The 25,578-nt window shown below is 38.8% G+C and overlaps 1 protein-coding gene across 2 annotated transcripts in view; it reads left to right on the top strand.

Annotated features, from left to right (window-relative positions):
- The window catches only part of PPIP5K1 (diphosphoinositol pentakisphosphate kinase 1), a 113,818-nt gene that overhangs the window by 47,862 nt on the left and 40,378 nt on the right, over window positions 1-25,578 (top strand). For both annotated transcript variants that reach the window (XM_018566915.1, XM_018566916.1), the window contains exons 17-25: window positions 425-566; window positions 2,079-2,302; window positions 4,220-4,347; window positions 5,227-5,341; window positions 5,908-6,015; window positions 7,537-7,653; window positions 8,494-8,658; window positions 14,761-14,910; window positions 21,952-22,042. In XM_018566915.1, the coding sequence (XP_018422417.1) occupies window positions 425-566; window positions 2,079-2,302; window positions 4,220-4,347; window positions 5,227-5,341; window positions 5,908-6,015; window positions 7,537-7,653; window positions 8,494-8,658; window positions 14,761-14,910; window positions 21,952-22,042 (1,240 nt within the window). The remainder of the gene's footprint in view (window positions 1-424; window positions 567-2,078; window positions 2,303-4,219; window positions 4,348-5,226; window positions 5,342-5,907; window positions 6,016-7,536; window positions 7,654-8,493; window positions 8,659-14,760; window positions 14,911-21,951; window positions 22,043-25,578) is intronic.

The raw sequence follows: 25,578 nt of genomic DNA on the forward strand, positions 1-25,578 counted from the left end.
GGCGGCCCCTTCTTCGGGACGCAGAAGCGATCTGGCGACAGTTAAGTCGCCAGGATCGCTTCTGTTGTAAAGCCGACAGTCGGCTCTACAAGTTTAAACAGAGTCCCGGCGGCAAAAGTCGCCGGGAGTCTGTTTAAACAGCCCCGATGCTGGCGACGTACACCGAACGTCGTCAGTCACGAAGGGGTTAAAGGAGAACTATGAGGGTGAGTGAAAATCACTCATCCTCATAGTTCAAGCCGAGCCACTCAGTACTGTTAAAGGGTGCACCCCAAGCTTTTTGTTTACCTTAATCCCTCAAATCTTATCCCCCTGCCGCCCTTATCGTGATGTAATATTATTTTGTGTATTTTCTGATTCAACCATGTCAGCATGAAATGTAATATGTATGTGCTGCCTTTTTCTCTTTTCTTACCTTTTTAAGCTGGCCCCAACTAGCAGCACATCTTTGCTTAACTCCATTGAAGCAATAAAGAACCCAGTGAAAATCTGCGACCAAGTCTTTTCCCTCATTGAAAGTCTTACTTCTGAAATCCAACAGCGTCTGGAGGATCCAAAATCTGCAGGTGAAATATAGCTGCACAACCACAGTTCTGGCCTCTCTTTATATTAACAGATATAAATAAACTATTTCATATATTATAACAACTGTGCGAGTTTGTAAAAGTAAAAAAATTAACTCGCCACCTCCCGCCAAAACAGAGGCTTTATGCTGAAGTTTTTGACGCTTGTTTCTCCAAGCTGCACTATGTTTAACAGCTACAGCAACCTAAAAAAATCTTCATATTTGACACTTCCAGGAGTGTCAGATACCTACATTCCCTGTTGCGTGCTGTGGTTCCGTTTGATGACCCCATGACACTATTGTGTCGTGTAGTAACTGCCAGGAGGAACCATGTCATGCAGCAACGGAAGCAAAGCATCTGGCACAGCCATAAAGACTGAAGGAACAGATAGCAGGACAGGTGAGTATACAGCTTCTTTTTTTTGCAAGTGGTGCTGTGTTACTTTTTTTAACTAAGTGTTTGCTATAAGAGCCAAACAGACTGTAATGGGTCTGTGTATATAAATATTGTTAGGATTTAAGCTTTAACATAGACTGAATCATTTTTTGGGAGTAAATGATTGTACATAAACGAACATCAGCAACAAATTTTACTAAGATTTACTAAGATGTAACAATTACAATTTTAGGGTGCTCTGTCATTCTTTCTTATTGGGAGCTGTCAGAATAACAGTAGGGAATTTATCAATACTGGAGCAGGCAGCATCTGGAGCAGCTGTGCATGGCAGCCAATCAGCATCTCTCTTTCATTTTCAAATCTTAACTGAACAAATTGAAGAAAGATGCTGATAGGTTTCCATGCACAGCTGCTCCAGATTTTGTCTGCTCCAGTTTTGATAAATGCCCCCCTGTATGTTTTAGGCTTTATGCTAAATGATGCTCTGTAGTGACAGAACTTCTTAAACGGTTATCTGCATTGAAGGAGAATGTAAGTCATTTTGACAGACATATTTGGTTTTATCTTAGTACGTTTTTGTAGTTTTGGATGTAATGTTTTGTGTGTACTAAATACCGTATATACTCGAGTATAAGCCGAGATTTTCAGCCCATTTTTTTGGGTGAAAAGTGCCCCCCTCGGCTTATACTTGAGTCAGCGCCAGCGCGTCTTCTTACTTAAAATATTTAAAAAATACTCATTGAATCTTCAGCAAATCTTCCCAGATTTGTCCTACATTTGGCCATCTTAAGCTACTTCTGGGATTATGCTTCCTAGAGGTCACATGTGTTGATGCAGTTCACTGAGTTGTGTTTAGTATACTAATATAATCATTTTATGTGTATTTTACCTTATCTCGGGCACACAAGGGGTCCAATCTTTCAAACTATGGTATAGGCATACTACATTTTATAAGTGATGTGGATTGAGTCATCAATGAGAGATATGTATTAGGCATTAATAATACCTTGATGGTTATAGTAATGTCGGGTTGTGTTATATACGCACTATGCAACTGATTCTTTCACTTAATTGTAGTTCTCTGGAGTTTGTTGTTAAGATGTATTTTATTTGTAGACCTACAGCTGTATCATAGTGAGACTCTAGAGCTGATGTTGCAACGATGGAGCAAACTGGAAAGAGATTTCCGAATGAAAAATGGTCGTTATGACATAAGCAAGATTCCCGACATTTATGATTGTGTCAAATATGATGTTCAGCACAACAGCAGCCTAAACATGGAAGGAACAGATGAGCTTTTTAAACTCTCCAAATCATTGGCAGATGTTATAATTCCACAGGTAGGTTACATGGCCAAATAAAATGTGTGTGTGTGTGTGTATATATATATATATATATATATATATTATATTCACTGAGTGGCCAGATTGTTATGACCACCCCATCAGTACTTCTTTGGGCCACGAGATGACTTTGTTGTGCCGCCTCGTGACTCCAGTAGATGTTGAAAGGTGATGCGAGAAATCTGACACTGCACTGTTGCCCTTCTGTTGTCTTGTACCAGTCTTGCCACTCTCCGTTCTGCCCTAACATTGACTAGTCGCTGACTGCCACAATTCCCACGTTCAGACCCAGGTTTTCGGCTGACAGTCCAGTCTTTAAACACTTTAACAACAGCTGCTCTTGAACATTTAACGAATTCTGCTGTTTTGCTGATACTCGCTCCATGGCTCCGACCGCCAACAATCATCCCACGTTCAAAGGCTGTTAAATCGCGTTGTTTACCCATATCTTCAGAAAAAAATCACTTCTACTGTCGTGGTAAACAACCTGCTTCCCTATTTATAATGGTCTTGCTAAATCTGTTTTTATTTATAGTGCATGTAAAGCCAAAACTCAAGTTTAGTTTTGGATATATTAGGGGAGGGTTAAAACATCTGTCCGTTTCATTTTGGCTGTTTATGTCTCATTGGTGAGATCAAATTCCTCATTTCCTGCCCCTAAGATGTAACAGAAAGTGGGAGGAAATCTCAGGTGTCCTTACTGAAACGTCTATCCTGGTGACAACTTTAAAAGTATGAATTTGCCATTTTGTCTGTCTCAGTGACAGTGGTCTCCAGGATAAGTAGAGAGTTTACTCTGATCCTTCTCTATGCTATCCAAAACTAAAAAAAAAAGCTTCAGTTATAAATATACTAAGTTTTTTCATTACAGGCTAAAGTGATATCACACATATATAAAGTCTTCTTTGTATGTATTACAAGGAAAATGAATATGATGGTAACTATTGTGGAAACCAGTCTGTGTGGAATATCCCTCAGAGACAGAGTTGGAAACTTTGAAAATGCTGTTTGCCTGCTGTTATGCTGATTCTTTTGCTTTAGTACCTTTTAGGTCACTAAACTGGAGCAATTACGGATGGAAGAATATTTGGCTTTCACTTGCTGCATGGATATTTGACAGTGACTAAAAAAATAATGAAGCTAGGCAACTAGTATTTTCAGAAGACGACCAGCAATGTCAGCACCCCCATAGTTATGTCATGACAGTTGCGTTCTAGAGCCTAATTTGAGTTTTCTACCCCCCCCCAAAAAAAGTAGTTTAATCATTTTAAATTGATCTCCAGCACCTAAAAAACTGTCAGTGCTCTGGCATACACTGCAGAAAATGATAACTGTTTTGTGGAAGCAGCGGTCCCCCTGCAGAGGTCCGATACGCCCCCCCCCCCAGCTGCTGAGTCGGAGAAAGAGCCCAGCAAATAGGCAGCGTGCGTGAGCTTTGCAAATCTGAAAGTTAAGCTGAAGAGAGAGCTCTGCTTACACACAGCAGTGGTCCTTCTCTACACTGAAAATTCTACAGGAACTGAGGCTCAATTTAAAACAGCTGAACTAGTAAAACATTTACCAAATAAATTTTTAGTGTTTTCTTCATGTATCTTTTATTTTACAAATTACAATTATAGTAGTCCATGACATAAGGAAAGCTTTTAATCACTGATAGAACAGGTATCACCATGCATGGAGCTAGTTGTCTGCCTTTGGTAATGAGATGGTCTCGATGGTCTCATGTTTAGTATCGTTTTAATTCCTGGTTTGGGTCATTTTATAGCTTGAAAATGACACTGATGTTTTTGCAATTTCAAGCACGTTGCCAGTTTTCATTTACTCTTAGATGTCTCAATCTATTTTATGAAAATCATGTATTTTTTTTTAGGTTACTGTATATTTAATTATCTCCTCTGGCTTGTTCTCTTCCAGGAATATGGCATTAATAAAGAGGAGAAACTGGAGATTGCAGTTGGATACTGTCTTCCTCTCATTAATAAGATCCAACTAGACCTGCAGAGAACCCATGAGGATGAATCTGTAAACAAGTTGCACCCGCTGTAAGATCCATCATGATAATGTATTCTAGTTACATCAACTACTTCTATTACATTACAGTTTAAAATGCATTTCACTTTGCTCTGCGTGATTCTGGTAAATATATTTATATTATATAGTTAGAGGGGAACTGTCAATCGCTTTGGCACACATTTGAGTTATTAATGTGAAGTTGATTTAAAATGTAATCTTTGATTCGACATTTCCATCTGTTACTTGCCATGTCAATTTTTTAAAACTGTATTTCAACACGGGCTTGTGCATTCTACCTCTATTAGATGAGATTGCGCTGTGAGCAAACAGATGCTGAACATATAGTGTGTATGTATGTGTATGTGTATATGCATATATATAATATATATATATGTTAAGTCAAGACACAAATGAGAGGAGATCTCCCTATGGGAAAGAATTGCTCCGCCCCACTGGAGGATTTCCAAACCCCCCCGTTCGTGTTCCAAAATGTCTGGATGTTCTAGAATAGATTTGAAATGATACACTTGGAGCAGTCAAGTACGAACGCTATGCTACTATGCTAGGTTTCTACCTGGCGGGAAGTGATCCACTGTCAAGAAGCCATGCTTTTGCGACATGGCTCATCTGTGTAAGGAGACTCTATTTGAGGGTTCATATCCTATTCACTTTCATTGGTGCCTGGCAGATAGCTGCTATGTAAACATTTATCTCTAAATCACCTGCAGGCCAAAATGTTTCCCTGCCATGGAATAGCTGTGTACTTAGCTATGATAGTGTGTTCTCAGGGAAACAGGGATTTAATACTTGTTTGCTATCAATGGGTTTAATATAGCAACAAAAAAAAAAATACTGCCCTTTATAATTTACCAATTTAAGCAATAAACTTGTGTAACCTTGGTTCTTAGCTATTCCAGAGGAGTTCTGTCTCCAGGTCGTCATGTCAGGACGCGGCTTTATTTTACCAGCGAGAGTCACGTACACTCCTTATTGAGCATTTTTCGCTATGGAGGACTCTTGGATGTAAGTAAGATTATGATAATATATTAAGATGTGATAATATAAAATAAGGCTAATAGTTTAAAATGCATTGCTTTTCTGCCACAAGACAAATAATATTTTATTTTTATTCTCCCCATGTTTTCGCCATTCAGAATCAAATAATCCTTTTCTGGTGTTGATTTGAAATGTGGTTCTACCACTGACACTTTTAGTCATACCATTTGTGAATGTGCAGAGACTCAACCAGTTATTTATATTTTGCATATTTTAATCTTTACTGTATTGCAAAAGCACATCATTTTAAATGTGTGCATATTTGTAATTTACTACCCAATGTACTTTTATTTTTTATATACTGTGAAGATTGTTGTTTGTGTGTACTAGTAACAATTCTACTATATTTTTATCACAAATATTGTTTTGATTAACATTTACACAAGTATTATAAAAGGGTTACATGTTTAAAACGACTGACAGGATCACTTTAAAAAAAAACCTTAATCAGTGCAGTTGCTTGTGAAAAAGTAGATAAATTCAGGTCATACATAATGCATCCTTACAAGAGTTCTGATGCTGTGTTTTCATAGGAGTCTAAAGATCAGCAGTGGAAAAGAGCAATGGATTATTTAAGTGCTGTGTCAGAGCTGAACTACATGACACAAATTGTTATCATGCTATACGAAGACAACAATAAGGTGAGTTTATACCGGAACGTGTTGAAGCTGTCAAACACATTGGGGGGAATTTATCAAAACTGGAGCAGACAAAATCTGGAGCAGTTGTGCATGGCAACCAATCAGCTTATCTCTTCAGTTTGTTCAGTTAAGCTTTGAAAATGAAGGGTGGATGTCGATTGGTCGCCATGCACAACCGCTCCAGATTTTGTCTGCTCCAGTTTTGATAAATTCCCCTTATTCTCTCTTTTTTTTTTAGATCATTTTGTTCAAGTATAAATCCTGCCAGATATGGACATTTTTTTCAAAAGAGTAATATTTTTTAAAATATATTGTCATAGTCAATATGACTAAAAGATGAAGCCATTGCCTATCATTCAACAATATTTGCCTTGAAAAAAAATGTTGCCGATTCCTTCTAAATCATCTGGAATTTGAGCTATGGGTGGCCCTGTTGGCACCACCTGGCTTGACAAATTTTGATTAGAAAATTAAAGGAGCAGGGTGGAAAGTTTGTTGATGAGTCAAATTAAGTCACTGATTGGAAACCCATCAGTCGCCGATGCCGGCTGTCACAATACAGTAGTAAGCAGAGGAGATTCCTCTACCCACGCTGTTTAGTGTGGATGGGGGAATTGAGCAACTTTTCTCGTTCAGCCTGCTGGACTGAATGAGAGAAATCCAGTCATGTATAGCCAGCTTTAGGCCTTAAAACCAATTAAGAAAGATGGATAATCTGGTCCAGATGGCACCCATCCCTGTGTGCTAAAGGAATTAAGCTCAATAATTCATATTTCACAATGGCAAAGTTTATTTTGTTTATTTAACCGTATATACATTAACAGCTTGTGGACAGTAGGTGTGCCATGTACGCCCAAAAAACCTAATCTAAGTACACAGGTTGTACATAGTATGTCCTGTCCCTCCCATCTCTGTTAAATGTGGAGCTTCTGAGCAGTTCAGAAAGAATTCAGAAATACAAACTATCATTGATCTTTGATCTACAACCTATTTTTGTACTTCAGATGATTCCAATGAATCGCTAGCAAAGAAAGATATTGCAGTTGGTTAACCATAGATATTGCTTTTATTGCGTTACATTAGTGTGGAGAGGCTTTCCCCTGTAATGATCAGTTACAGACTTTAATTAGACGGGTGCAAGAAGAGTTTCTCTCAAACTTTATACAATATATAAGATACCCAATAATTGCAAAACAGTTGCGAAATATAGGCTCACTATGTCAAATGCCATAATAGCTGTAGAAAAGGGTAATCAAACAGACAGACAGCAGGTCTTGGATGCAAATTTTGTTTCAATCAAATACACAGTAACAAGTATATTTGGCTGGATCAGCCAGCAGCCATTTTTCATGTACAGCTTCAGCAGTCTTTTAAATTAGACCATATTCACTTGCTAAGGGATATTTGCTTTGGTTCATACTTTTATGAACCAGACTTTTATTTAACAGACTTTTTGTGTAATAACTGGTTGATGGGTATAGTAAGTGTATAGTTATTTTTGTTTGTTCTTCTGCATTGCAGGACCCATCTTCAGAAGAGAGATTTCATGTAGAGCTGCATTTCAGTCCAGGAGTCAAAGGCTGTGAAGAAGATGAAAAAGCTCCCTTGGGATTTGGATTTCGACCGGCTTCTGCTGAAGTAGGCAGAGACACATTTTTCTGAATGCCTATGGTGCATTCCAGCCTTCTGAAAAACTGCCCAGTACTAATATTTTAGTACCATGCTGTTTTTTGTTCTTGTAGGCCCATTTCCAGTTACCCAATCAGCATTCATTCTAGCAGTAATACTTCACACAGAACAGTATAAAGGAGAAATATATCTGATTTCTGGAATGTGTTGGCACTTAACAGCAGCAGTCAGATACTTTTAGGGCTGTTAAGACTACAATTACATTTTACTGCAGTAACAGATTTACAGGGCAGCTCTTCACTATTGATACTGTATGCAGAATCACAAGAAATAGACATTATTTTATATCAAGATTGGCTTGTACTATTAGATTGACTTGTCATTTAGAATTAAAGCTCTAGAATTTTCTTTTATAAAACATGTTATTGGCACAATAGCCTCTGCAAGGTGCTTGTAGATATCACTGTTTTTGTCTCAAACTTTTCCTGCACACCCTAGGGCAGTGCTCCCCAACCTTTTTATCGCCGCGGACCGGTCAACGTTTAATAATTTTACCGTGGCCCGAGTGCCACACTTCCCGATCGCACTGCCACTGCCACTGAATTCAATGCACTGCCACGCCCCAGAACGCAGGGGGAAGTTTTGTGAGCGATTGTGGTGCGTTCCAGCAGCTGCCACTCTGGAACGCATCACAATTGGTGTGATTGTTTTGCATATTTTTGCACCATCTGTAAAGTCGGTGACACTTTTTACACTTTTATTCCAGAGACAGTTGACATTTAAGACTAACTAGCCTTGACTCAATGCAATTTTTACCTTACTGCTACTTTTTTCACCTATTATCAATAGAGTGAAGATAAAAAGACAGACCCAGGTAGTCTGGAAGACTTGTCCAAGGTAAAGGGCGCAGATGATGTTGACAGATCCATACTGATGTCACCACTTCCGTCTGAGCCAATCGGCATCCTTAGAAAGTCTCCCCTAACCCGTGCCAGGAAGACTGGGTCAATGGAGGTAAAATACTTAGGGGGCTTTATGAAGTTTTATACTGCTTTTTAAATGCAGTCTAAAGTTTGTATTTGTTCATTTACAGATTATATTTTCTTTGCTTTATCTGTTCTCAGTAAAAGCTAGAAATGCATATAACAATGTATATTAAAAAAACTATCGTTTTTTAGTTTAAATATTGCAGACTGATTTGAATTTATTTTTGATGAATAGTAAAAATGTGTCTCCTGAATATTTATTACAGGGAAATGATCGAGAATATTTAGGGCTTATTCACACCAGCCATGTCTGGTTGTGCTGGTCATCACAGTCCCAATGCATAGATAAGGCAGTTTTCCTTGTGTCCTATTGCAATGCACTGCGCTGCATTTGGCTTAAAAAAAAAAGTAAAAAGTGCATTTTACATGGTACAACACGTTGCCATGATTTGTAGTGTTGTTGCTGGTGTGAAAGGGCCCTAATAAGCACACATAACAAGCCCATGGATAAAAATATTCATAATAACATTGGGAGGAATTTAAAAAAATTGGAGCAGAATCTGGAACAGTTGCTTACAGTAACCAATCAGCTTCTTCTCTTCAGTTTGTTCATCTAAGCTTTGAAAATGAAACCGAGAAACTGATTGGTTCCTATGGACAATCATTCATTCCAGATTCTGTCTGCTTCAGTTTTTATGAATTCCCCCCATTGTGTTTTTCTTGCCATTCTAAAAAAAAATAGTGACTAAATTATCAGCAAATGAGTTTTTGTTTTTGCAGATTAGCTTTTAGGTTTTTTTTAAATGTTTGCAGCTTGAGCTATTTGCAGTTTTTGTTTGAAATATTTTTCCTTTTTATTGTCTCCTTGAAATGTGAAGAGCAACAGTTTTTGAGCTTGTTTCAAAGCATTTGTGTAATTTTATATATTGATTTAAGACCTTGTTTCTGCAAAAGCTAGGCATTACATATATTTAAGGTAGTACTTAGGTCGTTACACAGTCACAAGATCAGGAGTGCAATTTCTTAGACGGTGAGTCCATTTGTTTTTTTTATATTCCTTGTTTTAGAACACCTATTTCAGTCTGGATATGTCAACTTTTATAGGATACCTAAAGCTCAGATAAATAGGGCTTTGTGTACACTGCATGCCTACTTTTCTGCCGTTTTACTTTACGTTTAATATTAGTGTCAGGGGTGTGGAATTCGTATCGCCCGACGCCTGGGACATGTAGTTCCGGGCGCCGTGCAAGTGATTTTTGCACTGTTTTAGCCCTGCTACGGACAAGTAGCAGGGCTGGTTTTCTTTGAGCGCCGAGAGCGGCGCTGCGAGCGGGGGGCGTGGAGCGACGAGAGCGGGGACATTTTTTTACAAACTAAATAAAAATAGAAAAAATTAAAACCAGCCCCGCTGCCCCCATCAGCATGCGAAAAAAATGCACAGTGCAATCTGCCAGGCATGACTGGGGTGCCATTAGAAAATAATGGCACTGCCAGCGCAGTCGGCAGTGGTGTGCGATCCGTGACTCCACGGTCATCGTGCATGAAACCGAGCGGATGGCTGGGTGGTCACGGAATCGCACACCACCGCCGATCGTGCTGTCAGTGCCAATATTTTCTAATGGCACCCCGGTCATGCCAGGCAGATTGCGCGTTTTCCTGCAGCAATACCGCCGCGGGCAATCACGGTTGAAAACACTGCGTGGTGCATGTCGTGAAAATAGGTACATCTACCTTTTTTCAGCGATTGCCACACAGATGTAACCCCATACATGCGGATGCAACCGCTGTGTGCAACCGCACACGATCGCACGTCCTGGGAATCCCCAAGTCTGCACCAACCCTAAAGGGTAAATTCACTTTCCCAAGTAATTTGGGAAAATGGAATTACTCGCACAAATCCCCTCCCATTATACTTACCTTTCAGCAAACGGTCCTTCCCGTCCACCCGTACGGGTGTACTATCTGTACCTTTTCCATGTATTCTGAATTTTGCTCGCAAATTGCCAGCACTCGTTGGTCAACGCAGTCACCTGACGGCACTGACCAATGAGAAGCGCTTCTTAACACTGCTAAATACGGTTTTGGTTAAAATTATTTTTTTTGTATCAGGACAAGTAGATTCGGCCCCCATGTATTTTAAAATGTTTTCTCTGCAGTTAACACTTCATTGAGGGCATATAGTAGAAATAAATTGCCACTAAAAATGTATGGATCAACAGGCATAGTATTTTTTAGAGGTTATTGAGGAAGACTTAAAACAGATTTGGTAACTTACAGTATGATATTTTATACAATGAATGATATAGTTTATTCTGATATCCTGACAGGATATACTTTCTAAATGGTTGTCTTCTAAATGAAACATGATAAAGGTAAAACTAGGAAAATCCTTTCATTGTGAATACACCCACTAGGAATTGGTGCTTTTTATATTAAGAAATCTGTATAAGGATAAAATGTTTCTGTTTCTCTAAAATGCTATAGATACTCTCTTCCATATACAGTCTTAAAATATTTGCGTCTAAACTCCAACAGGCATCAAGCATGTCTTTTATACCCTTCATATGTCCAGTTTATTGCAGTGATGGCGAGTAAAGGTGGCCATACACTGTACAACCATTGCAAGACCTTAGTCTTGCGATGGTTGTAAAGTGATTAAAAAAACGTACGATCTGCCCACCTTGGACAGGCAGATCGTACTCTCGATCATCGCTTCCGATGACCGCAATGCTGAACGGGCAGTGTGCGCGTGCGCACACCGGCCCGTTCGGCATTTGTCTCCCGAGCACTGTTCAAACCAGCCGAAAATCGTACGATTGTCGGCTGGTTTTCTAACATGCTCCTTAGATAAAAGACGTGCGACCATACAGTAGAAACGGTCGCACGTCTTCGTTCACACTGTTCGATTCTCGTACGATCGCGGGATTTCCCGCGATTCTCGTACGAGAATCGAGCAGTGTATGGGCACCTTTAATCTTGATGATCCTGGTATCGCTAATCTAAAAGAGGCTACACGTGCTACCATAAGTATAAGGTTTGGTCAGCTGAGGAAGAATTGTTCAACTGGATTGTAAGTGTGTGTCTAAATGCACGAGGTAATCACAACTGAAGTTTGCAGAAGACATAATGAAGGAAGAGAAAAAAAATGAAATAATAAATGTCCATAAGGTTTTATTTAATTAGCATTGTTACATTTATATCACAAATGCTTAAACAGTTCTCATCCTATCGAATATCTTAACACATATTCCAAACAGATTTTTTTCACTTCCTGGTCCACTTTGGTACAAATTATACAATTGTGCCCAAGCATTGCATCCTGGGAAGATTACATCAGTAGAGCATTGCTGTGAAATCTCATAAGATCTCAGGGAAAGGCATTTTCCTCTCTAGGACATGTGACCAAGCACATCATCTCAAGTCACATGTGCTAGAGTTGCAGGAAGTAAATGGGAGATGGATTAATCTGCCCTCAGTAAAAATGGCCACTGTGAGAAGAATGGGGATGAAAAGAAAAAGAAGGTATGCAAAGAATTAAAAGTTGGTAATTATCTAGAAGTATGTGTTTGTAGATTGCCATTACTAATCATTTCTTGGGGCTTAACACCGAAAGCGTGTGTGTTCCAGAGCGGTAGCTGCTGGAACGCACCGCAATCGTTGAGAAACTTCCCCTCGCGTTTTGGGGCGGGAGGGGGTGTGGCGGTGCATTTGATTCAATGGCACTGCTTCCACGCCCGCAGTGCGATTGGACGCGTGGCAAAACTTTGCCAGAGTTCCATTCCACTGCAAACGCAATTCAACGGCACCGCTTCCACGCGGGGGGCGTGGAAGCGGTGCCATTGAATCAAATGCACCGCCACGCCCCCTCCTAGCGCTCTGGAACGCACGCGCTTTCGGTGTGAACAAGGCCTCTAGGCGTCTTTGTTATTTTGAAGATATGGGTAAAGTTCCTCTTTAATTGACAACTCAATAAAAGTAGTTGTGTCCCGGTCTACCTGACAGTGGCATGGGTCCCAGCACCCATTTGGCCCACACCTAGAATAGATGGTACCCTAAATCTGAACAAATGTTGTGTGCTATTGGTCAAAGCCTGTGTAGATTTTCTGTTTTACCAATAATAGTTCTTCCACCCTCTGTAAAGTGTGAAAAAAAGCCTTTTAAGGCCTCGTTTAGATGGGCGACTGAGGGGCGGTTTAATCTAGTAGTTGATCAGCGTTTTTTACTGCTCCTCAGCCATTCGTTGCAGCGTTAGCATTGCCGCCAGACAGTGTTTTATACTTTGCCTCAGCTGCAATGTTTTGCTTCACTGTGTGGCAAAAATTACACAGCATGACAAACAGGACCATAGAGGCAATGGGATTGTGCCGCAACCATGTTACAAATGCTTGGCATGTCCAAAAAAAATCCCCCTTGGGATAAAAAAAAACCCCATCACTGAGGAGGCGGCACTATTGCCTCCTGAGCGCCAGGCGACTGACATCTAAACAAGGCTTAAGAGCTATGTTAACTTTTAAATCTTAATCAGTTTTACTTTTGTTTACTTCATTGGAAAGCCACATGTTGCTCTGTATGTCCTTTTTATTTCTGTTTGGGATGTGTGTCACTTTTATGTGTATATAAGATATTAATTGCTTACATTTACATTGATGGGAATTATTCAGCAAGCTATGGAGAAGTTTTATTGATTAAATGTACTAGCTTTAACACAGCAATGTTTCCTAAAGGGTCTATCACCAATGTGAATGAAATGTAAAAATTTTTGTTGAGTCAGTTATTATTGTGCAGAAGAAACAGAATGTAATTCTGCACCAGTGAATAATACATGTGTAATTACTAGGGCCAGAGAGAGATGGATTTGCCATTTTAATTCCTCTGCATACTATATACCGATTTATACATTTACTTGCTGAAGCAGAATTAAAAGGCTTCTATGACACTTAAAACATAACATTTGCTCAGAAACTGCATTTTAGTTTTGATTTTCTTTGCTCTCAGCACTTGTCACAGTTGAGAAGCCAGCAAACTTGAATGCATCTATCTTGTGTTTAAAGAGTTCAACATTTAGTAATATTTTTAGTTAAATCTCCCTCTAGAGCATTGCTTTTAAACACTTGATTACACAGTATTCCATAACATGCGTTTTCTTTCTTCCTTCAATAATTATTATTAAGTTTTCAAAGGTAGTTTTACAGATAGTCATACAAAATGCATAGAGGTACTATATAGAAATGACATAGCAGAACCAATTTAGCTGTGCCAGAACCAGCCTAACATAGCCAACATGACATAATGGAAAATATTCTGTTTTGGCAACCGCAATATTAGGCAGCAAACCTTGGGACATCCAGTCTCAGAAGTGGATGACAAGGAATAAAAGGGCATAAGAAACAAAACAACAAACATAGCTGGTAACTAGGAATACAAACAGTGGTGAGGAGAGAAGACAAGGGAGAGGGCATACTCATCCCTTGTTAATAACTGTGATTAATCATACCAATTATTTCCGATGGATCACTGTGAAAAACAATATGAATGTCAATTACATTATTCTCAATGTGGAACTGAGTTTAGCTGATAGTCTTCTTAGAAGTAAATTTTTCTACCCTGTAACTCTTATACTGGGAAACAAAACATTTCCTATCTACTATCTATTCCTCTCTTTTATCCATTATTTAAACTTTAAGGAAAACTTTGACTATCACCTGTTACCATCAATTACTATGGTAGAGTAAAATTTGATGGTTTGCTGTCATAGTTGCCATTAGTGAGTGAACTGTGAGTCATTATTTATCTTGTGTGTACTAGTTCAGTGCTTCCCAAACAATGGTCAGTCGTGCTTCTTCCTGGCCTTTGCCATGTGAAAGTACAATCTATAATCCTGCCATTGATAGTAGGATGCATGTGCCATGTAATTACACTGTGATGGAAGAAAAGTGGCTCTTTGATGATTTTCATCCAGCCCTCTTGTAAGATAATGATATACATACATACATACAGTATAGTACATGTACCACACTTTGGGAAACACTGTTCCAGTTGATGGATTTGGTGTTTTGACACTACAGTAGTACTTTAAAATGCAGTTAGCTGTTTTAGGCTGAAACCTTCCTGTCCACGGATTTGATTTCAGGTGATGAATGCCAGTAACACAGGGAGTTTGGAATTCATGTCAAATAAAGGGCGCCGGAGGAGAAAATCGGGAGAACCCCATCACTCCCCTTGCTCCATCACTCTGCAGTCCAGAGCCATGTCCATCTCTAACCTGGCATCATGGCGACAGGTGTCTTTTTGTTTTTACAGTTAGTTGTCCATGAGCCACCCAGCTCCCGCTACCTTCACTCCTGAATTTCCCTCTTTTTCTTAGATGCTAGATTCTCTGCTTTGCTTTTTTTTTTTTGAGTATCTCGTGTGTCTGTATGATATGAACAGAATGGAAATGACTGACTATTGTATCATATGTGATTTGATTTTGTATCCCTTTTATAGGAAAATATTTATTTAGTAGGTTAATAATGATTGCTTTATTGTAGTAGGGTTCCATAGATAATGAATCTACCATAGTTATCATGATAACAAACAATCATAGTCCTATTGTAAGACAGAAATTGTGGGGTCTTTGTGTTATAACATCTTCAGCTGCCTTACCTTTTCTTTCCTGTTCTATAAATGCACAGCGTGTCTAAATATGACTGTCTATTGCAACTGTTAGCAATGGCAGTCTCCATTTTTCTTAGTAAAATGTTTCTTGTATATATCCCATTATACATAGAAAGAACCAATCTACTTTTGGCAGTTTGTCCTACTTAATGAAGGTTACCTCTCCTGAACTTGCTTGTTCCGGACCAGGAGCTGCAATTCTAGATTTCATTTTCATTATGTTTTACTGATGAAATCTAATGCTGTGTAGTGACCATACAGGCACAGTGCTAGTATCTGAGCACCCCAGTAATTGGTAAGGATTAGTCTGTTATTTTTATTAACACTTGTTGGGCACCCCTCTGCGTTGCAGCATGGTGACCTCAAAGTAAAATGGGTGATTTCCATTTAATCTGAAAATCCTCCTTTCATATTGAAAGTAGAGGTGTCACTTTTCACTTCTGCAGACAGCATGCATAATGTGTTTTCTGCCGTCACAAACCTGTGTGACATCATGTTTCTGCTTTACTCAATAGCACATGGAGCAATACCATGCAGTAAGCCATAGTCATAAATGCACTTTAACAGCTTAGTGTGGGCAGACTAATAAATCTGTTTTTGGATCACCTGTTGTTATTGCTTTGTCATAAAACAAGTCCCCCATGTTTAATATATTTTTAGCACAATTTCTGCAACTTGCCTTACTGGCAATACACAAAAGTGTATTGTTCCTTTCCAGTTTCTATGATATATATTTTTTTTATTTATTGCTAAATTATTTCCAATTGATGGAGATTTGTAATTATGCACATAAGCTTCCCGTTTCAAAAAACAACGTTGTCCCAATTTTCTTCTACTCCGTGAAAGCCTCTGTGTTAGTCTATGGTCTTTGATGCTCCCTCTTCTCTTTTGAATACCTCAAATGTTCATTATTCATCTGACTTTACCATAGAAAAGATGTGCTTGATGTGCATTTAATGAGTGCCATTTGTTTTACTGCAAGCTTTCCTTTGTAGTGTTGGTTTTCTTCTTGTATAGTTATCTGTCCTATTATGTAAAAATAGATGTTAAGTATGGCATCATTGAAGTTAACTTCCTGTAAAAGTGTACATATTTCAATAGGGCCATTAGCAAACCAAGATTTACTATTGTATTATCAATTTAATAGCATCACTATTCTTTGCATTGCTGAAACCTCTAACCACCACATGACTATTCTGTCTAGCTGAATGTTTACATTTTGGAATTTGTCAGAAACTTAAATGTTTTCTATAGAAAAATGACAACTTCTTCATATCGACCTATTTTTTTTATTTTTTTTTGGACAAATGCCTGTTTTAAAAGCCATCATACATTTAAAAGGGAACTAAAGCCAAACAATAGCCTGCTATTTACAATTTTTTTTTTCAGGATCCACCGCGCTGCCTAATTGACAGCTGTGCCCACCCCCTTCACTGCCTGTCCCTCCAAAGAGCGCCTATGGAATAGAGAGGGGAATCCCTACAGGGAGGGGTGACTGACAGTCACCTCTTGCTGCCGGAAGAAGACTGTGAGCTGAGTGATCAGCAGTTCCTGAACGCTCAGATCTCAATCTATAGAGCTCTAGGTATTGAGAAGAGTACATTTTACTCTCCCAATACTTCTTTTTTTTAAAGGGCATCTGTCGTTAAGATAAATACATACTTGAAACGCTTCTGTTGTAAACTGTCAGTCTCTGTATTCTGGACACAAAACTAAGTTTGTGCCAGTGAGACAGAACCCATATATTTGATATTTAATGTTAAGCATTTATTTAAACCTTTATTTATTGTTAAACTTATGTGATCACTTTTTATTGTGAGAGACAGCGGCACCTCCGAAATAGTATGCAGCCATGAGGGTGAAACATTGCAGTCTTAGTCCATGGCTGTTCACACAGGTATTATGTATCATTAAGGGCTTGTTCACACCAATTGCGGTGCGTTCCAGAGCGGTAGCTGCCATTGACTTCAATGCACCGCCACGCCTGAGAACGCAGGGGAGCGTTTTGTGAGTGCTACCGCTCTGGAACGCACTGCAATTGGTGTGAACAAGCCCTAAAGATTCTCTCCAGGCATATCGATAAATAAATATGTCATAAATATCTTGTCTCTATGCTACTTTGATTGAACTAGTTAGAAACTCAAGTAAAAAAATGTTTTCTGTAAACAAGTTTTTTGTAACATTTATTAATCGGTATATAAAGGTTCTAAGGATTCTTCAGAACTGCATTATGTTTAAGTGCAGATGGCTTGCACAACAATATTTTTTAACACGCAGCAAGCTTCCTACCAACTATTTTTCTAGCCATTTATTAACTGCTTTTGTAAGGACAGTCATTGCAGAGAACTGCTAAGCAGTAAGTAAAGTCAGCATGTGTTACCACAATCATTGTGCAGTACTACTAAACAGAAATCAGGCGGAATATGTAATCAGTCATTTTACAGTACTACAAAACTGTAAGCAAAGCCAGCAAGTGTAAACGCAGTCATTGTACATTTACTACTAAGCAGAAAGCAGAGCTGACATGTGTAATAGAGTAATATAGTTACCCTTATGTAAATACACATTTTCATACTATTTTCAGAATTAAGTCTTTAAAAAAAAAAAAAAACTCATATTAGCTTATTTTCTTAAAGTGCAACTGAAGACATTTAAAAATAATTTTGGATAGTATTGAAACGGATTAGATCACCTGTCATGTTTTTTTGCTGTCTGTATCCCTTTTAGGGAGATTCACCCTCTCTATTTGTACTTGTGACTTACCACTGAAAGTGAAAAAGAATGTCAAATTGTTGGTTGTCATCAGAACAGAAATAGATTGGAAATCTTCCAATGGGGACATTAGTTCTGGAAACCCTGCAGACCACCAGGAATTTCCCATACTTTGGAGGGACGTCCTTTTACATCCTCTTGTGGCTATTGGACAAGAATGGATGGTAAATCTCCCTAGTGGGACAGAGATGGGGAAAAAAAGCTGGGGGGTAATAACCCTCCTTTACTCTATCCAAAATGAAATACAAGAGAAAAGTTTTAGCTCCAGTTCTGCTTTAACCCCAACAACCCAAGAAATTGGACTTTATGGGTACTATGTTTACTTAAGAAAAGTTTACTAAAATTGTGTGTTTTTATTTATATCCAAATACGCAATTTAGTTAAAATGGCTGGTATAACTTTATTGCATTTACATTTAATGTATTGTACACTATTGCCTTTTTAAGACAATATTCCTCTTCAAGATGCCCATCCTTCTAAAAATCACAAATACAACCATTCCAAATCTTTAAATCAATGAAATGGTGGGCAATACTGGATATTCAGTTTTATTTTTTTCTACTTTAAGCTGATTTGGTAGATTTTCTAGATGGCAGGTTGTTGGATCTAAATACAAAGGTACCTGAAAATGCTTTAGTGAACTTGTGATTTAAAAAAAAAAAAAAAAGAAATAGACAATGTTTGCACTGAACACTGTGGGGTGAATTTGTCAATAAGTGTCACTCTCGTCCATGCCCCGTCTGCCATTTTATAGTCTCAAACACACTCTTGTTGGCCTGTTCATGAACCTAGATGTCAGCAAAGAGGTAGTGGGGCACCAAGGATTTGTTTTGTACACTGCTGACACCCCATGCACCTTCACAGCTACATGGTTATTTTTTTGGGGAATCTTAAAGTACTTTTTTCATTCTGTGTTGCATCTCAGTGCTGCTGATCTTCTCCAGCCTCTTTGTATCCAGTTTGTATCTTCATGCATGCGCTTCAGCAATGGCATTGCATTTCTTAGGCCTGTTCCCTCCTGGTGGCAACAGTGTACCATTCAAAATATAGAGAAATAAACTGCGCCAATAAGCAAGCTAACAGCTACAAGGCACTGGAATGTACACACACTGTGAGTGTATACGTGAAAAATGAATAACTAAATTTGCCGAGCTAAAACTGTGAGCAATACAAAAAAAAAAACAATAAAAGAATCTGTGACTAAAACAAATGTCAGTGAGTATATAGTAAATGGATCAAATGTGAAGTCTGTAAATGTTCATAACTCTGAAGATGTCCATATATAAACAGCAATAGTGATGCATATTTCTTGTTCCTTCACCAAATGCACCACACTAGATATAGGGGTGCTCACCTTATTGATAGACCCCCAACAAAAGGTCAAATCAGGCAATTCCATTTTTGACTTTTTGTTGGGGTCTATCAATAAGGTGAGCATCCCTATATCTAGTGTGGTGCATTTGGTGAAGGAACAAGAAACATGCATCACTATTGCTGTTTATTTATTGACATCTTCAGAGTTATGAACATTTACAGACTTCACATTTGATCATTTTACTATATATTCACTGACATTTGTTTGAGTCAGATTCTTTTATTGTTTTTTTGTATTGCTCATTGTTGTAGCTCAGCTCATTTAGTTATTCAACAGTGTACCATGCCTGTGTAATATATATATCGTAAACGTGTGACAGGGTGACGATGCAAGAGCACAATTAGTAGACAGGGAAAGAGTGTTATCATCCTATAACAGAAGTGCCTGAACAAGAAGTATGTCAGGACTACTGGGTATTATTTTAATGAAATCTTCTGATTTAAAAAATATTGCAAATTACTTTTCAAATTAAATTAGCATGTTTAAAGCTTGTATGAGATTTAGTGATTGAAAAGAAGCAATGTACCATAAAATGAAGTAATCTTCGGTTTTGTTGTAGCAAATAAATAGCTGTGAATAATTTAATGTGCTCTTTAACCTGTTTTATCATTCTGAAGAAGTACTTCACTAATTACATTTTATCCATACATGAAATAGAAATGAACTAAAACAAGGAAATGTGGCTTCATATACAACTCTGAAACATCCTTGTTTTAGAAGAGGTTTTCTACCAGAGAGATGAAAGCTAGTGTAAATAAAGTGTAGTATAATTCAAAGTAACCAATCAAAGCCCATCAAATATTCTTGTGCAGATTAGGACAGTTTTTAATGAGAAATAGTTTGCTGTGTGATAGCTTTGTATAAGAACTCTTTTGAACATCTGCATTTACATTTAATTGCTTCTACATTTAATCAGCTATCTGTACACATATAGCCTGCATATGATGTAAATGTCTTGAGGGGGTTCACTTTTTTTACTGGCACATCCGGTTTTTCAATATATATATTGTAAGGGGGATAGGCTCAAGTGGCAGCAGTAAACCATGCACGAGACGAGGACACCCAGGAACAGTCTAACCAAGTTTGTCCTGCTCATTTATTTAGCAAGACGGTGAACAAACACATTTTCAGTGCAGGAGCGCTTTGTACAGAAAGTGCACAACGTAAAACAAAAAAGAGCATCTGTTCGTCCAAACCTCTAAATTAACTCAGGTCAGTCCCTAACAGGGTGCTCCACGATGGGTTCCCCAAAACACACAGGCAGCACTTGTACCCGTAGTGTTCTGTTCAGCTATCAGTGTTTTCAGCCTACAGCAGAGAGAGCGAGGGAAAGAGAGCCCCGAGCCCCCTCTCCAATGTGTGCACCCAATTATCTTATGTGACATTGTGGGACCTTCCTGCTCCAAGCTCGCTCCTGTGATGGATTGCAATCTCACGTTTAGTTTACTAATATATATTGAGATTTTTGTTTATTGCGTGAGCAAGCTTGGAGTGGTGGCTACCTAACAACACACAGGGACCATGGGCAACAAAAGTAGCCCCCCTCCAGAAGGAAGGATAGTATCGGCACCAATTCAGAGATGATTTGAGAATCTACATCTGAGTGATACACACAAGTTACATTTTTATTAATAGTTAAGGCACAATTAATGCATTTTTAGGATTTAACTCCTTAGTGTCACTTTAAAGTAAAGTCAAAAGGTTTTATTTCAAATGCTCATAAAAACACTTACAATGGATGCGGCTTCCTGATGTTTAAAAGTTTTAGCTTTCTGCAGAATCAGCTGGTCTCCTGACCACTGGCCCTGATATCCTGTTTTAGGGTGGCTCCTTTCCATTGCAGGTTCCTATGGAGCCACCCTTGTATGTGCTAGTAAGATGTGTGTGACTCCATAAACACACAGGCACAGCAAGGCAAGCCATTCCTCTCCCCCCTTCTCCAAGCTAGTAGATTGTCAGCTGCTGGGGACTGTGCTCTTCCTTGTGATCTTGTACTGGACAGGCAGTGAGGTAAGCCGAGCAGAAAGAGTAGGGGTCAGCTGTTTGGACACATACTGACTGTAAGTGATTGGGCAACAATGTAATGAAATACTTAGCTGGGCAATGTATATTTGTTTGGTTTGGATTCATTATTGAAAATTGGCCATGGCCATGTATTCCACCAACTTAGCACTTATGAACTACATATAGCAATGAGCACTGCTGATGTAGAACTCTATAAGACATACACTGCTGGGGACTGAAAGGGAAGGTTTAAGATTCTTTGGCAGTTCTTGCTTAGCCTAAAACTAGCACTGCTTTTATGGATAACCACTTTCTTTCTGTACCTGCTTTTTCCTTGCTACCTGACACCTTACGTTTGATTTTGATGTTCCTTTGTAAATGTACACTAGTGCATCCCTGACGTGTTTTTAAGTGGCCTGTTTAGTCTGTGCAGAACATTTTGATTTTTGATAGCTGACCCTGGTTGGCCGTATTTTTTGTAATTGTGGTCAAAAGTGTTTCCTCTTTCACCAGGTACTCTCCGAAACATCCTCCAAGGTAGGAGGCTACCGTCTCTTCACTACATATCCTAGGCATTCATCAGAAATGAAGCAAAGTGGTCTAGGTATGTTGGGGAATATTTCCCTTTTATTTCATTGTGGATGTCATAAACAAGTAGGTATATCTTTTTATATTTAAATATTAATGGGATATTAGCAAGATTGCCAAAACATTTCAGGTGGCCTGTTTTAAGTTGGAAAACCTGTGTTAGGAAGCCAATGTAGCTTGAATCGTGTTTATTTTTTGCAGTTACACTTTTTAGTGTCTTTATCTGGAAATCAGTTAAGAAGTCTCTCCTTGTACTATGTTTCACAACTCTATCAAGTCACCACAGTATATGTTACCTTTTATCCCATGCTTCTGTGTGCAGTAGAAACTGAGCTACAGACTGACCGTTCACTTGTCTTCATTCCCAGTCACGCTCTGCAAAGGTGACGGCCTCTTGATTGACAATCCTTATCTTACTGTCTCTGCACCTTCATGACACAAGTGAGGTCACAGGAATGCTGCTGGGGGGGGGGGATGCTCTCCAAGCAACCAGCAGAGGCACTAGAACTGGAAGAGGAGCCATGTTTTGTGATAAAAAAGCGCAAGGACAGTGACAAGAGCTGTCAATCAAGAGTGCATCTTCTCTACAGAGTGGCCGGGAATCAAGGGGAGTGAACTGTCAAAGTCTGTATCTCAGTTTCTACATCACACAGATGCTTTGATGAAGAAAACAACATACACTGTGGGAGTTGGAGGACTAAGCTGTGAAAAAAATTACAAGGTAAGACGACTACTTCAATTGTCAAAACAATTATTGGCTTTAGAAGTTGATTCTGTTTAATTGTGCATTTGGTAGTAATATGTTTCTGCATGCAGCGACAAGGCAAATAACTTTGATAGGTAGCTTTCTTTTAGGCCCCTTTCCCACTGCGCGATATCGCGAGATTTGCATATTGCGCGATATCGCGAGATTTGCATATTGCGCGATACCGCGAGATTTGCCGCGCGATATCGCGTTCAAGCTTGCATTGACCAAGCTTGAATCGCGGCTAAATCCACTCCGAAAAGGGTCCTGCTGTAGCGACACACGACCCGCGACAGCAGGACCCTTTGCCCCATTGAAATGCATTGCAGCGTGATATCGCGCGGTAATTTGACGCGATATCGCGGGAATTACCGCACGATAAATCGCTCAATGTGAACGGGGCTTTAAGGTCTTAGCAAGCATTTAGGAATTATTATCCATTACTAATTTTTGTTGCAGTCTTTGATTCTTGGAGAGATTTTAACCATCTCTCCAAGAATCCATTTAAGTTTAACCATCCTTTTTTCTTTCTCGGGTGATACATTTTGGAAGGGTCCCAGCAACATTTTAAAGAATTTTCAGTTTGTGTGTCATTGTTCTATTCTCTTCCAGGAATGTCTGCCTGGCAATAATACTAGGGTCTTTATGTAAAAAAGCATTCAGTAAAAAAACAACAAAAAAGTTCCAAATGCAGTGACCTAGAGGCAACCGTTTTTGTTGGCTGCTCTTGGTAGATGTACATAATTTTACTTTGTTCTAAAATAAATGCCCAAGAGTGACTAAGAAAGAATAATGCAAATAGAAATGATAGGTTAGACATTGTCTTAAATGTGTTTCTATTATGTCCGTGAAATATTTATTTACAGTACTGGCAAGTAATTTTTTTGAATTTTATTAATGTGTGTTTTGTACAATTTTTGTAATTCACGAAAATCAACAGTTTATTAAAAAAAGTAGGGTCAAGTGGTCAGAACTGTGAATCATTCTGAAACGATGAAGAAGCTGAATAATGAGATTTTCACCAAGCATTATATCTAACGATTGTAGAGGTAGATGCATTTAGTTCAACGATTTATGAGATCATGATAGAAAGTCTATATTGTGTTCCCTGCTGATAACTGGGATGGTTCATTAAGTTCTTGGACCATGGTTTTCTGGTAAGTTATTCCATACATTGTCTTAGACTTAGAAGTAATTCCTCTCAAAACTATTCAAGTGGAATTATAGTCTGCTGTGTGCAGGTAAGCGTTTGCCATTGTGTGCAAAAATGTGCAGCACTTTTGCACATTATGGCACACTTGTCATTGTGCCTTCCTCTAGTGGTGACAGGTCAGGGCTGCAATGGCTATTCCCTCTGATGCTGCTGCCATCTTCCCCGTTTGTTCTCTTCAGCCTTTGGATGGCTGCTAAAGATGTAACTCCTGTGCATGTGAGCGGCAGTTACATTGTCCTCAACACTTAGATGTATTCTTGGCATGAGAAGAATGAGTGGGGATGTACACTATAATGTAAAAGAAAACTTGTTGGAAGCATCGGGGATGTTTTTTTGGACAAAATAGATTTTGCATGTCTCTTTTGTAAAAAAAAACTGTTGCTCCTCTGCAATTTTTTTTAAACCGGGACATTAATTCCACGTCAATTAAGTTTTATGTAAAGGTGTAACATTCTACTTACAGCTGCAACCCTCCAAACTGGATCCAATTCTGAAATAGAATTCTTTTCAAAAAGGCTAAGATAATAGGGAAGATATTGAAAGAAAGGTATTAGGATAAAGCTTTAGAGAAAACCAGACTTCTAGCTATACAGCTTGTACTGCCATTACTTACTTTTCTGTCAATACTAACTGAAATATATGTTGTACTCTGGGGCTTGCTTTGGCTACTCAAATAAACAACAGTTTTGTCATGTACACATAGGTGTCTATTTAATCAATTTGCAGACCCATTTGCCCTATGGATTTTTGCAAATGTTAGTTTTTTGCGAAAAGACGCAACATCGAAAATTTTTAGATATATTTTCTGTTCAGGTTAAATGCATGTAATGTAATAATGCATTTTGGCCACAAGATAAAACTGAGGAGCATAGGAAATATGTATTTATCTCCTATGCTCCTCGGCTCCTTCCAGCGGCCGTCATGTAGTATAATATTCAGACATTCAGCATAACATTCAGAAAGATTTGTAGAGAGAATGACTCTGTGAATTAGTCATAAATAGACCCCAAAGTCTACCAGTCTACAATAATTTTTTATATACTTATAGATTTAGTTTGGAGGACTAGTCACTGTTGTCACAGGATTAAAAAGGACCTACAATTGCAGTTTACATTTTATGTGAATCAATAGGGCACATGTCGGTACTTTCTGATTTGAAGACTCTGTCACTGGTAGAAAGTGGGGGGAACTACTGCAGGTATGAAGTGCAGACACCTTGTGGTGTCTACACATACCTGTAGCAACTTTTTTTTCTCTTGACAGGCAATGCCCTGGGTAATGTCTGTTCTTGTTGCTTTTCCCCCTGACCAGCATTACTTCTAGCCCATTTCTGCGATGGGGGGCCTCGCTGGGGAATAGGAATTCACAGGATGCATACCGGACAGGTTTCAGTAATACTGTATGAGGAAGTGCCAAAGCTTTGGCTGTTAGAACAGCCTGACAAAACAGACATGACAGGAACATTTGGAAGGCTACCTCTAAGCGCATAAACTTCATAGCTACAGCAGTTTGCCCCCTTCCCAGTGACAAGAATCTCTTTAAAATCACTTGGGTACTGGCTTACAGGAGCATTTTGGATGCTTCATTAAGATGT

The sequence above is a fragment of the Nanorana parkeri genome, unplaced genomic scaffold (assembly GCF_000935625.1).
Source record: "Nanorana parkeri isolate BGI_ZX_2015 unplaced genomic scaffold, ASM93562v1 scaffold987, whole genome shotgun sequence".
NCBI lineage: Eukaryota > Metazoa > Chordata > Amphibia > Anura > Dicroglossidae > Nanorana > Nanorana parkeri.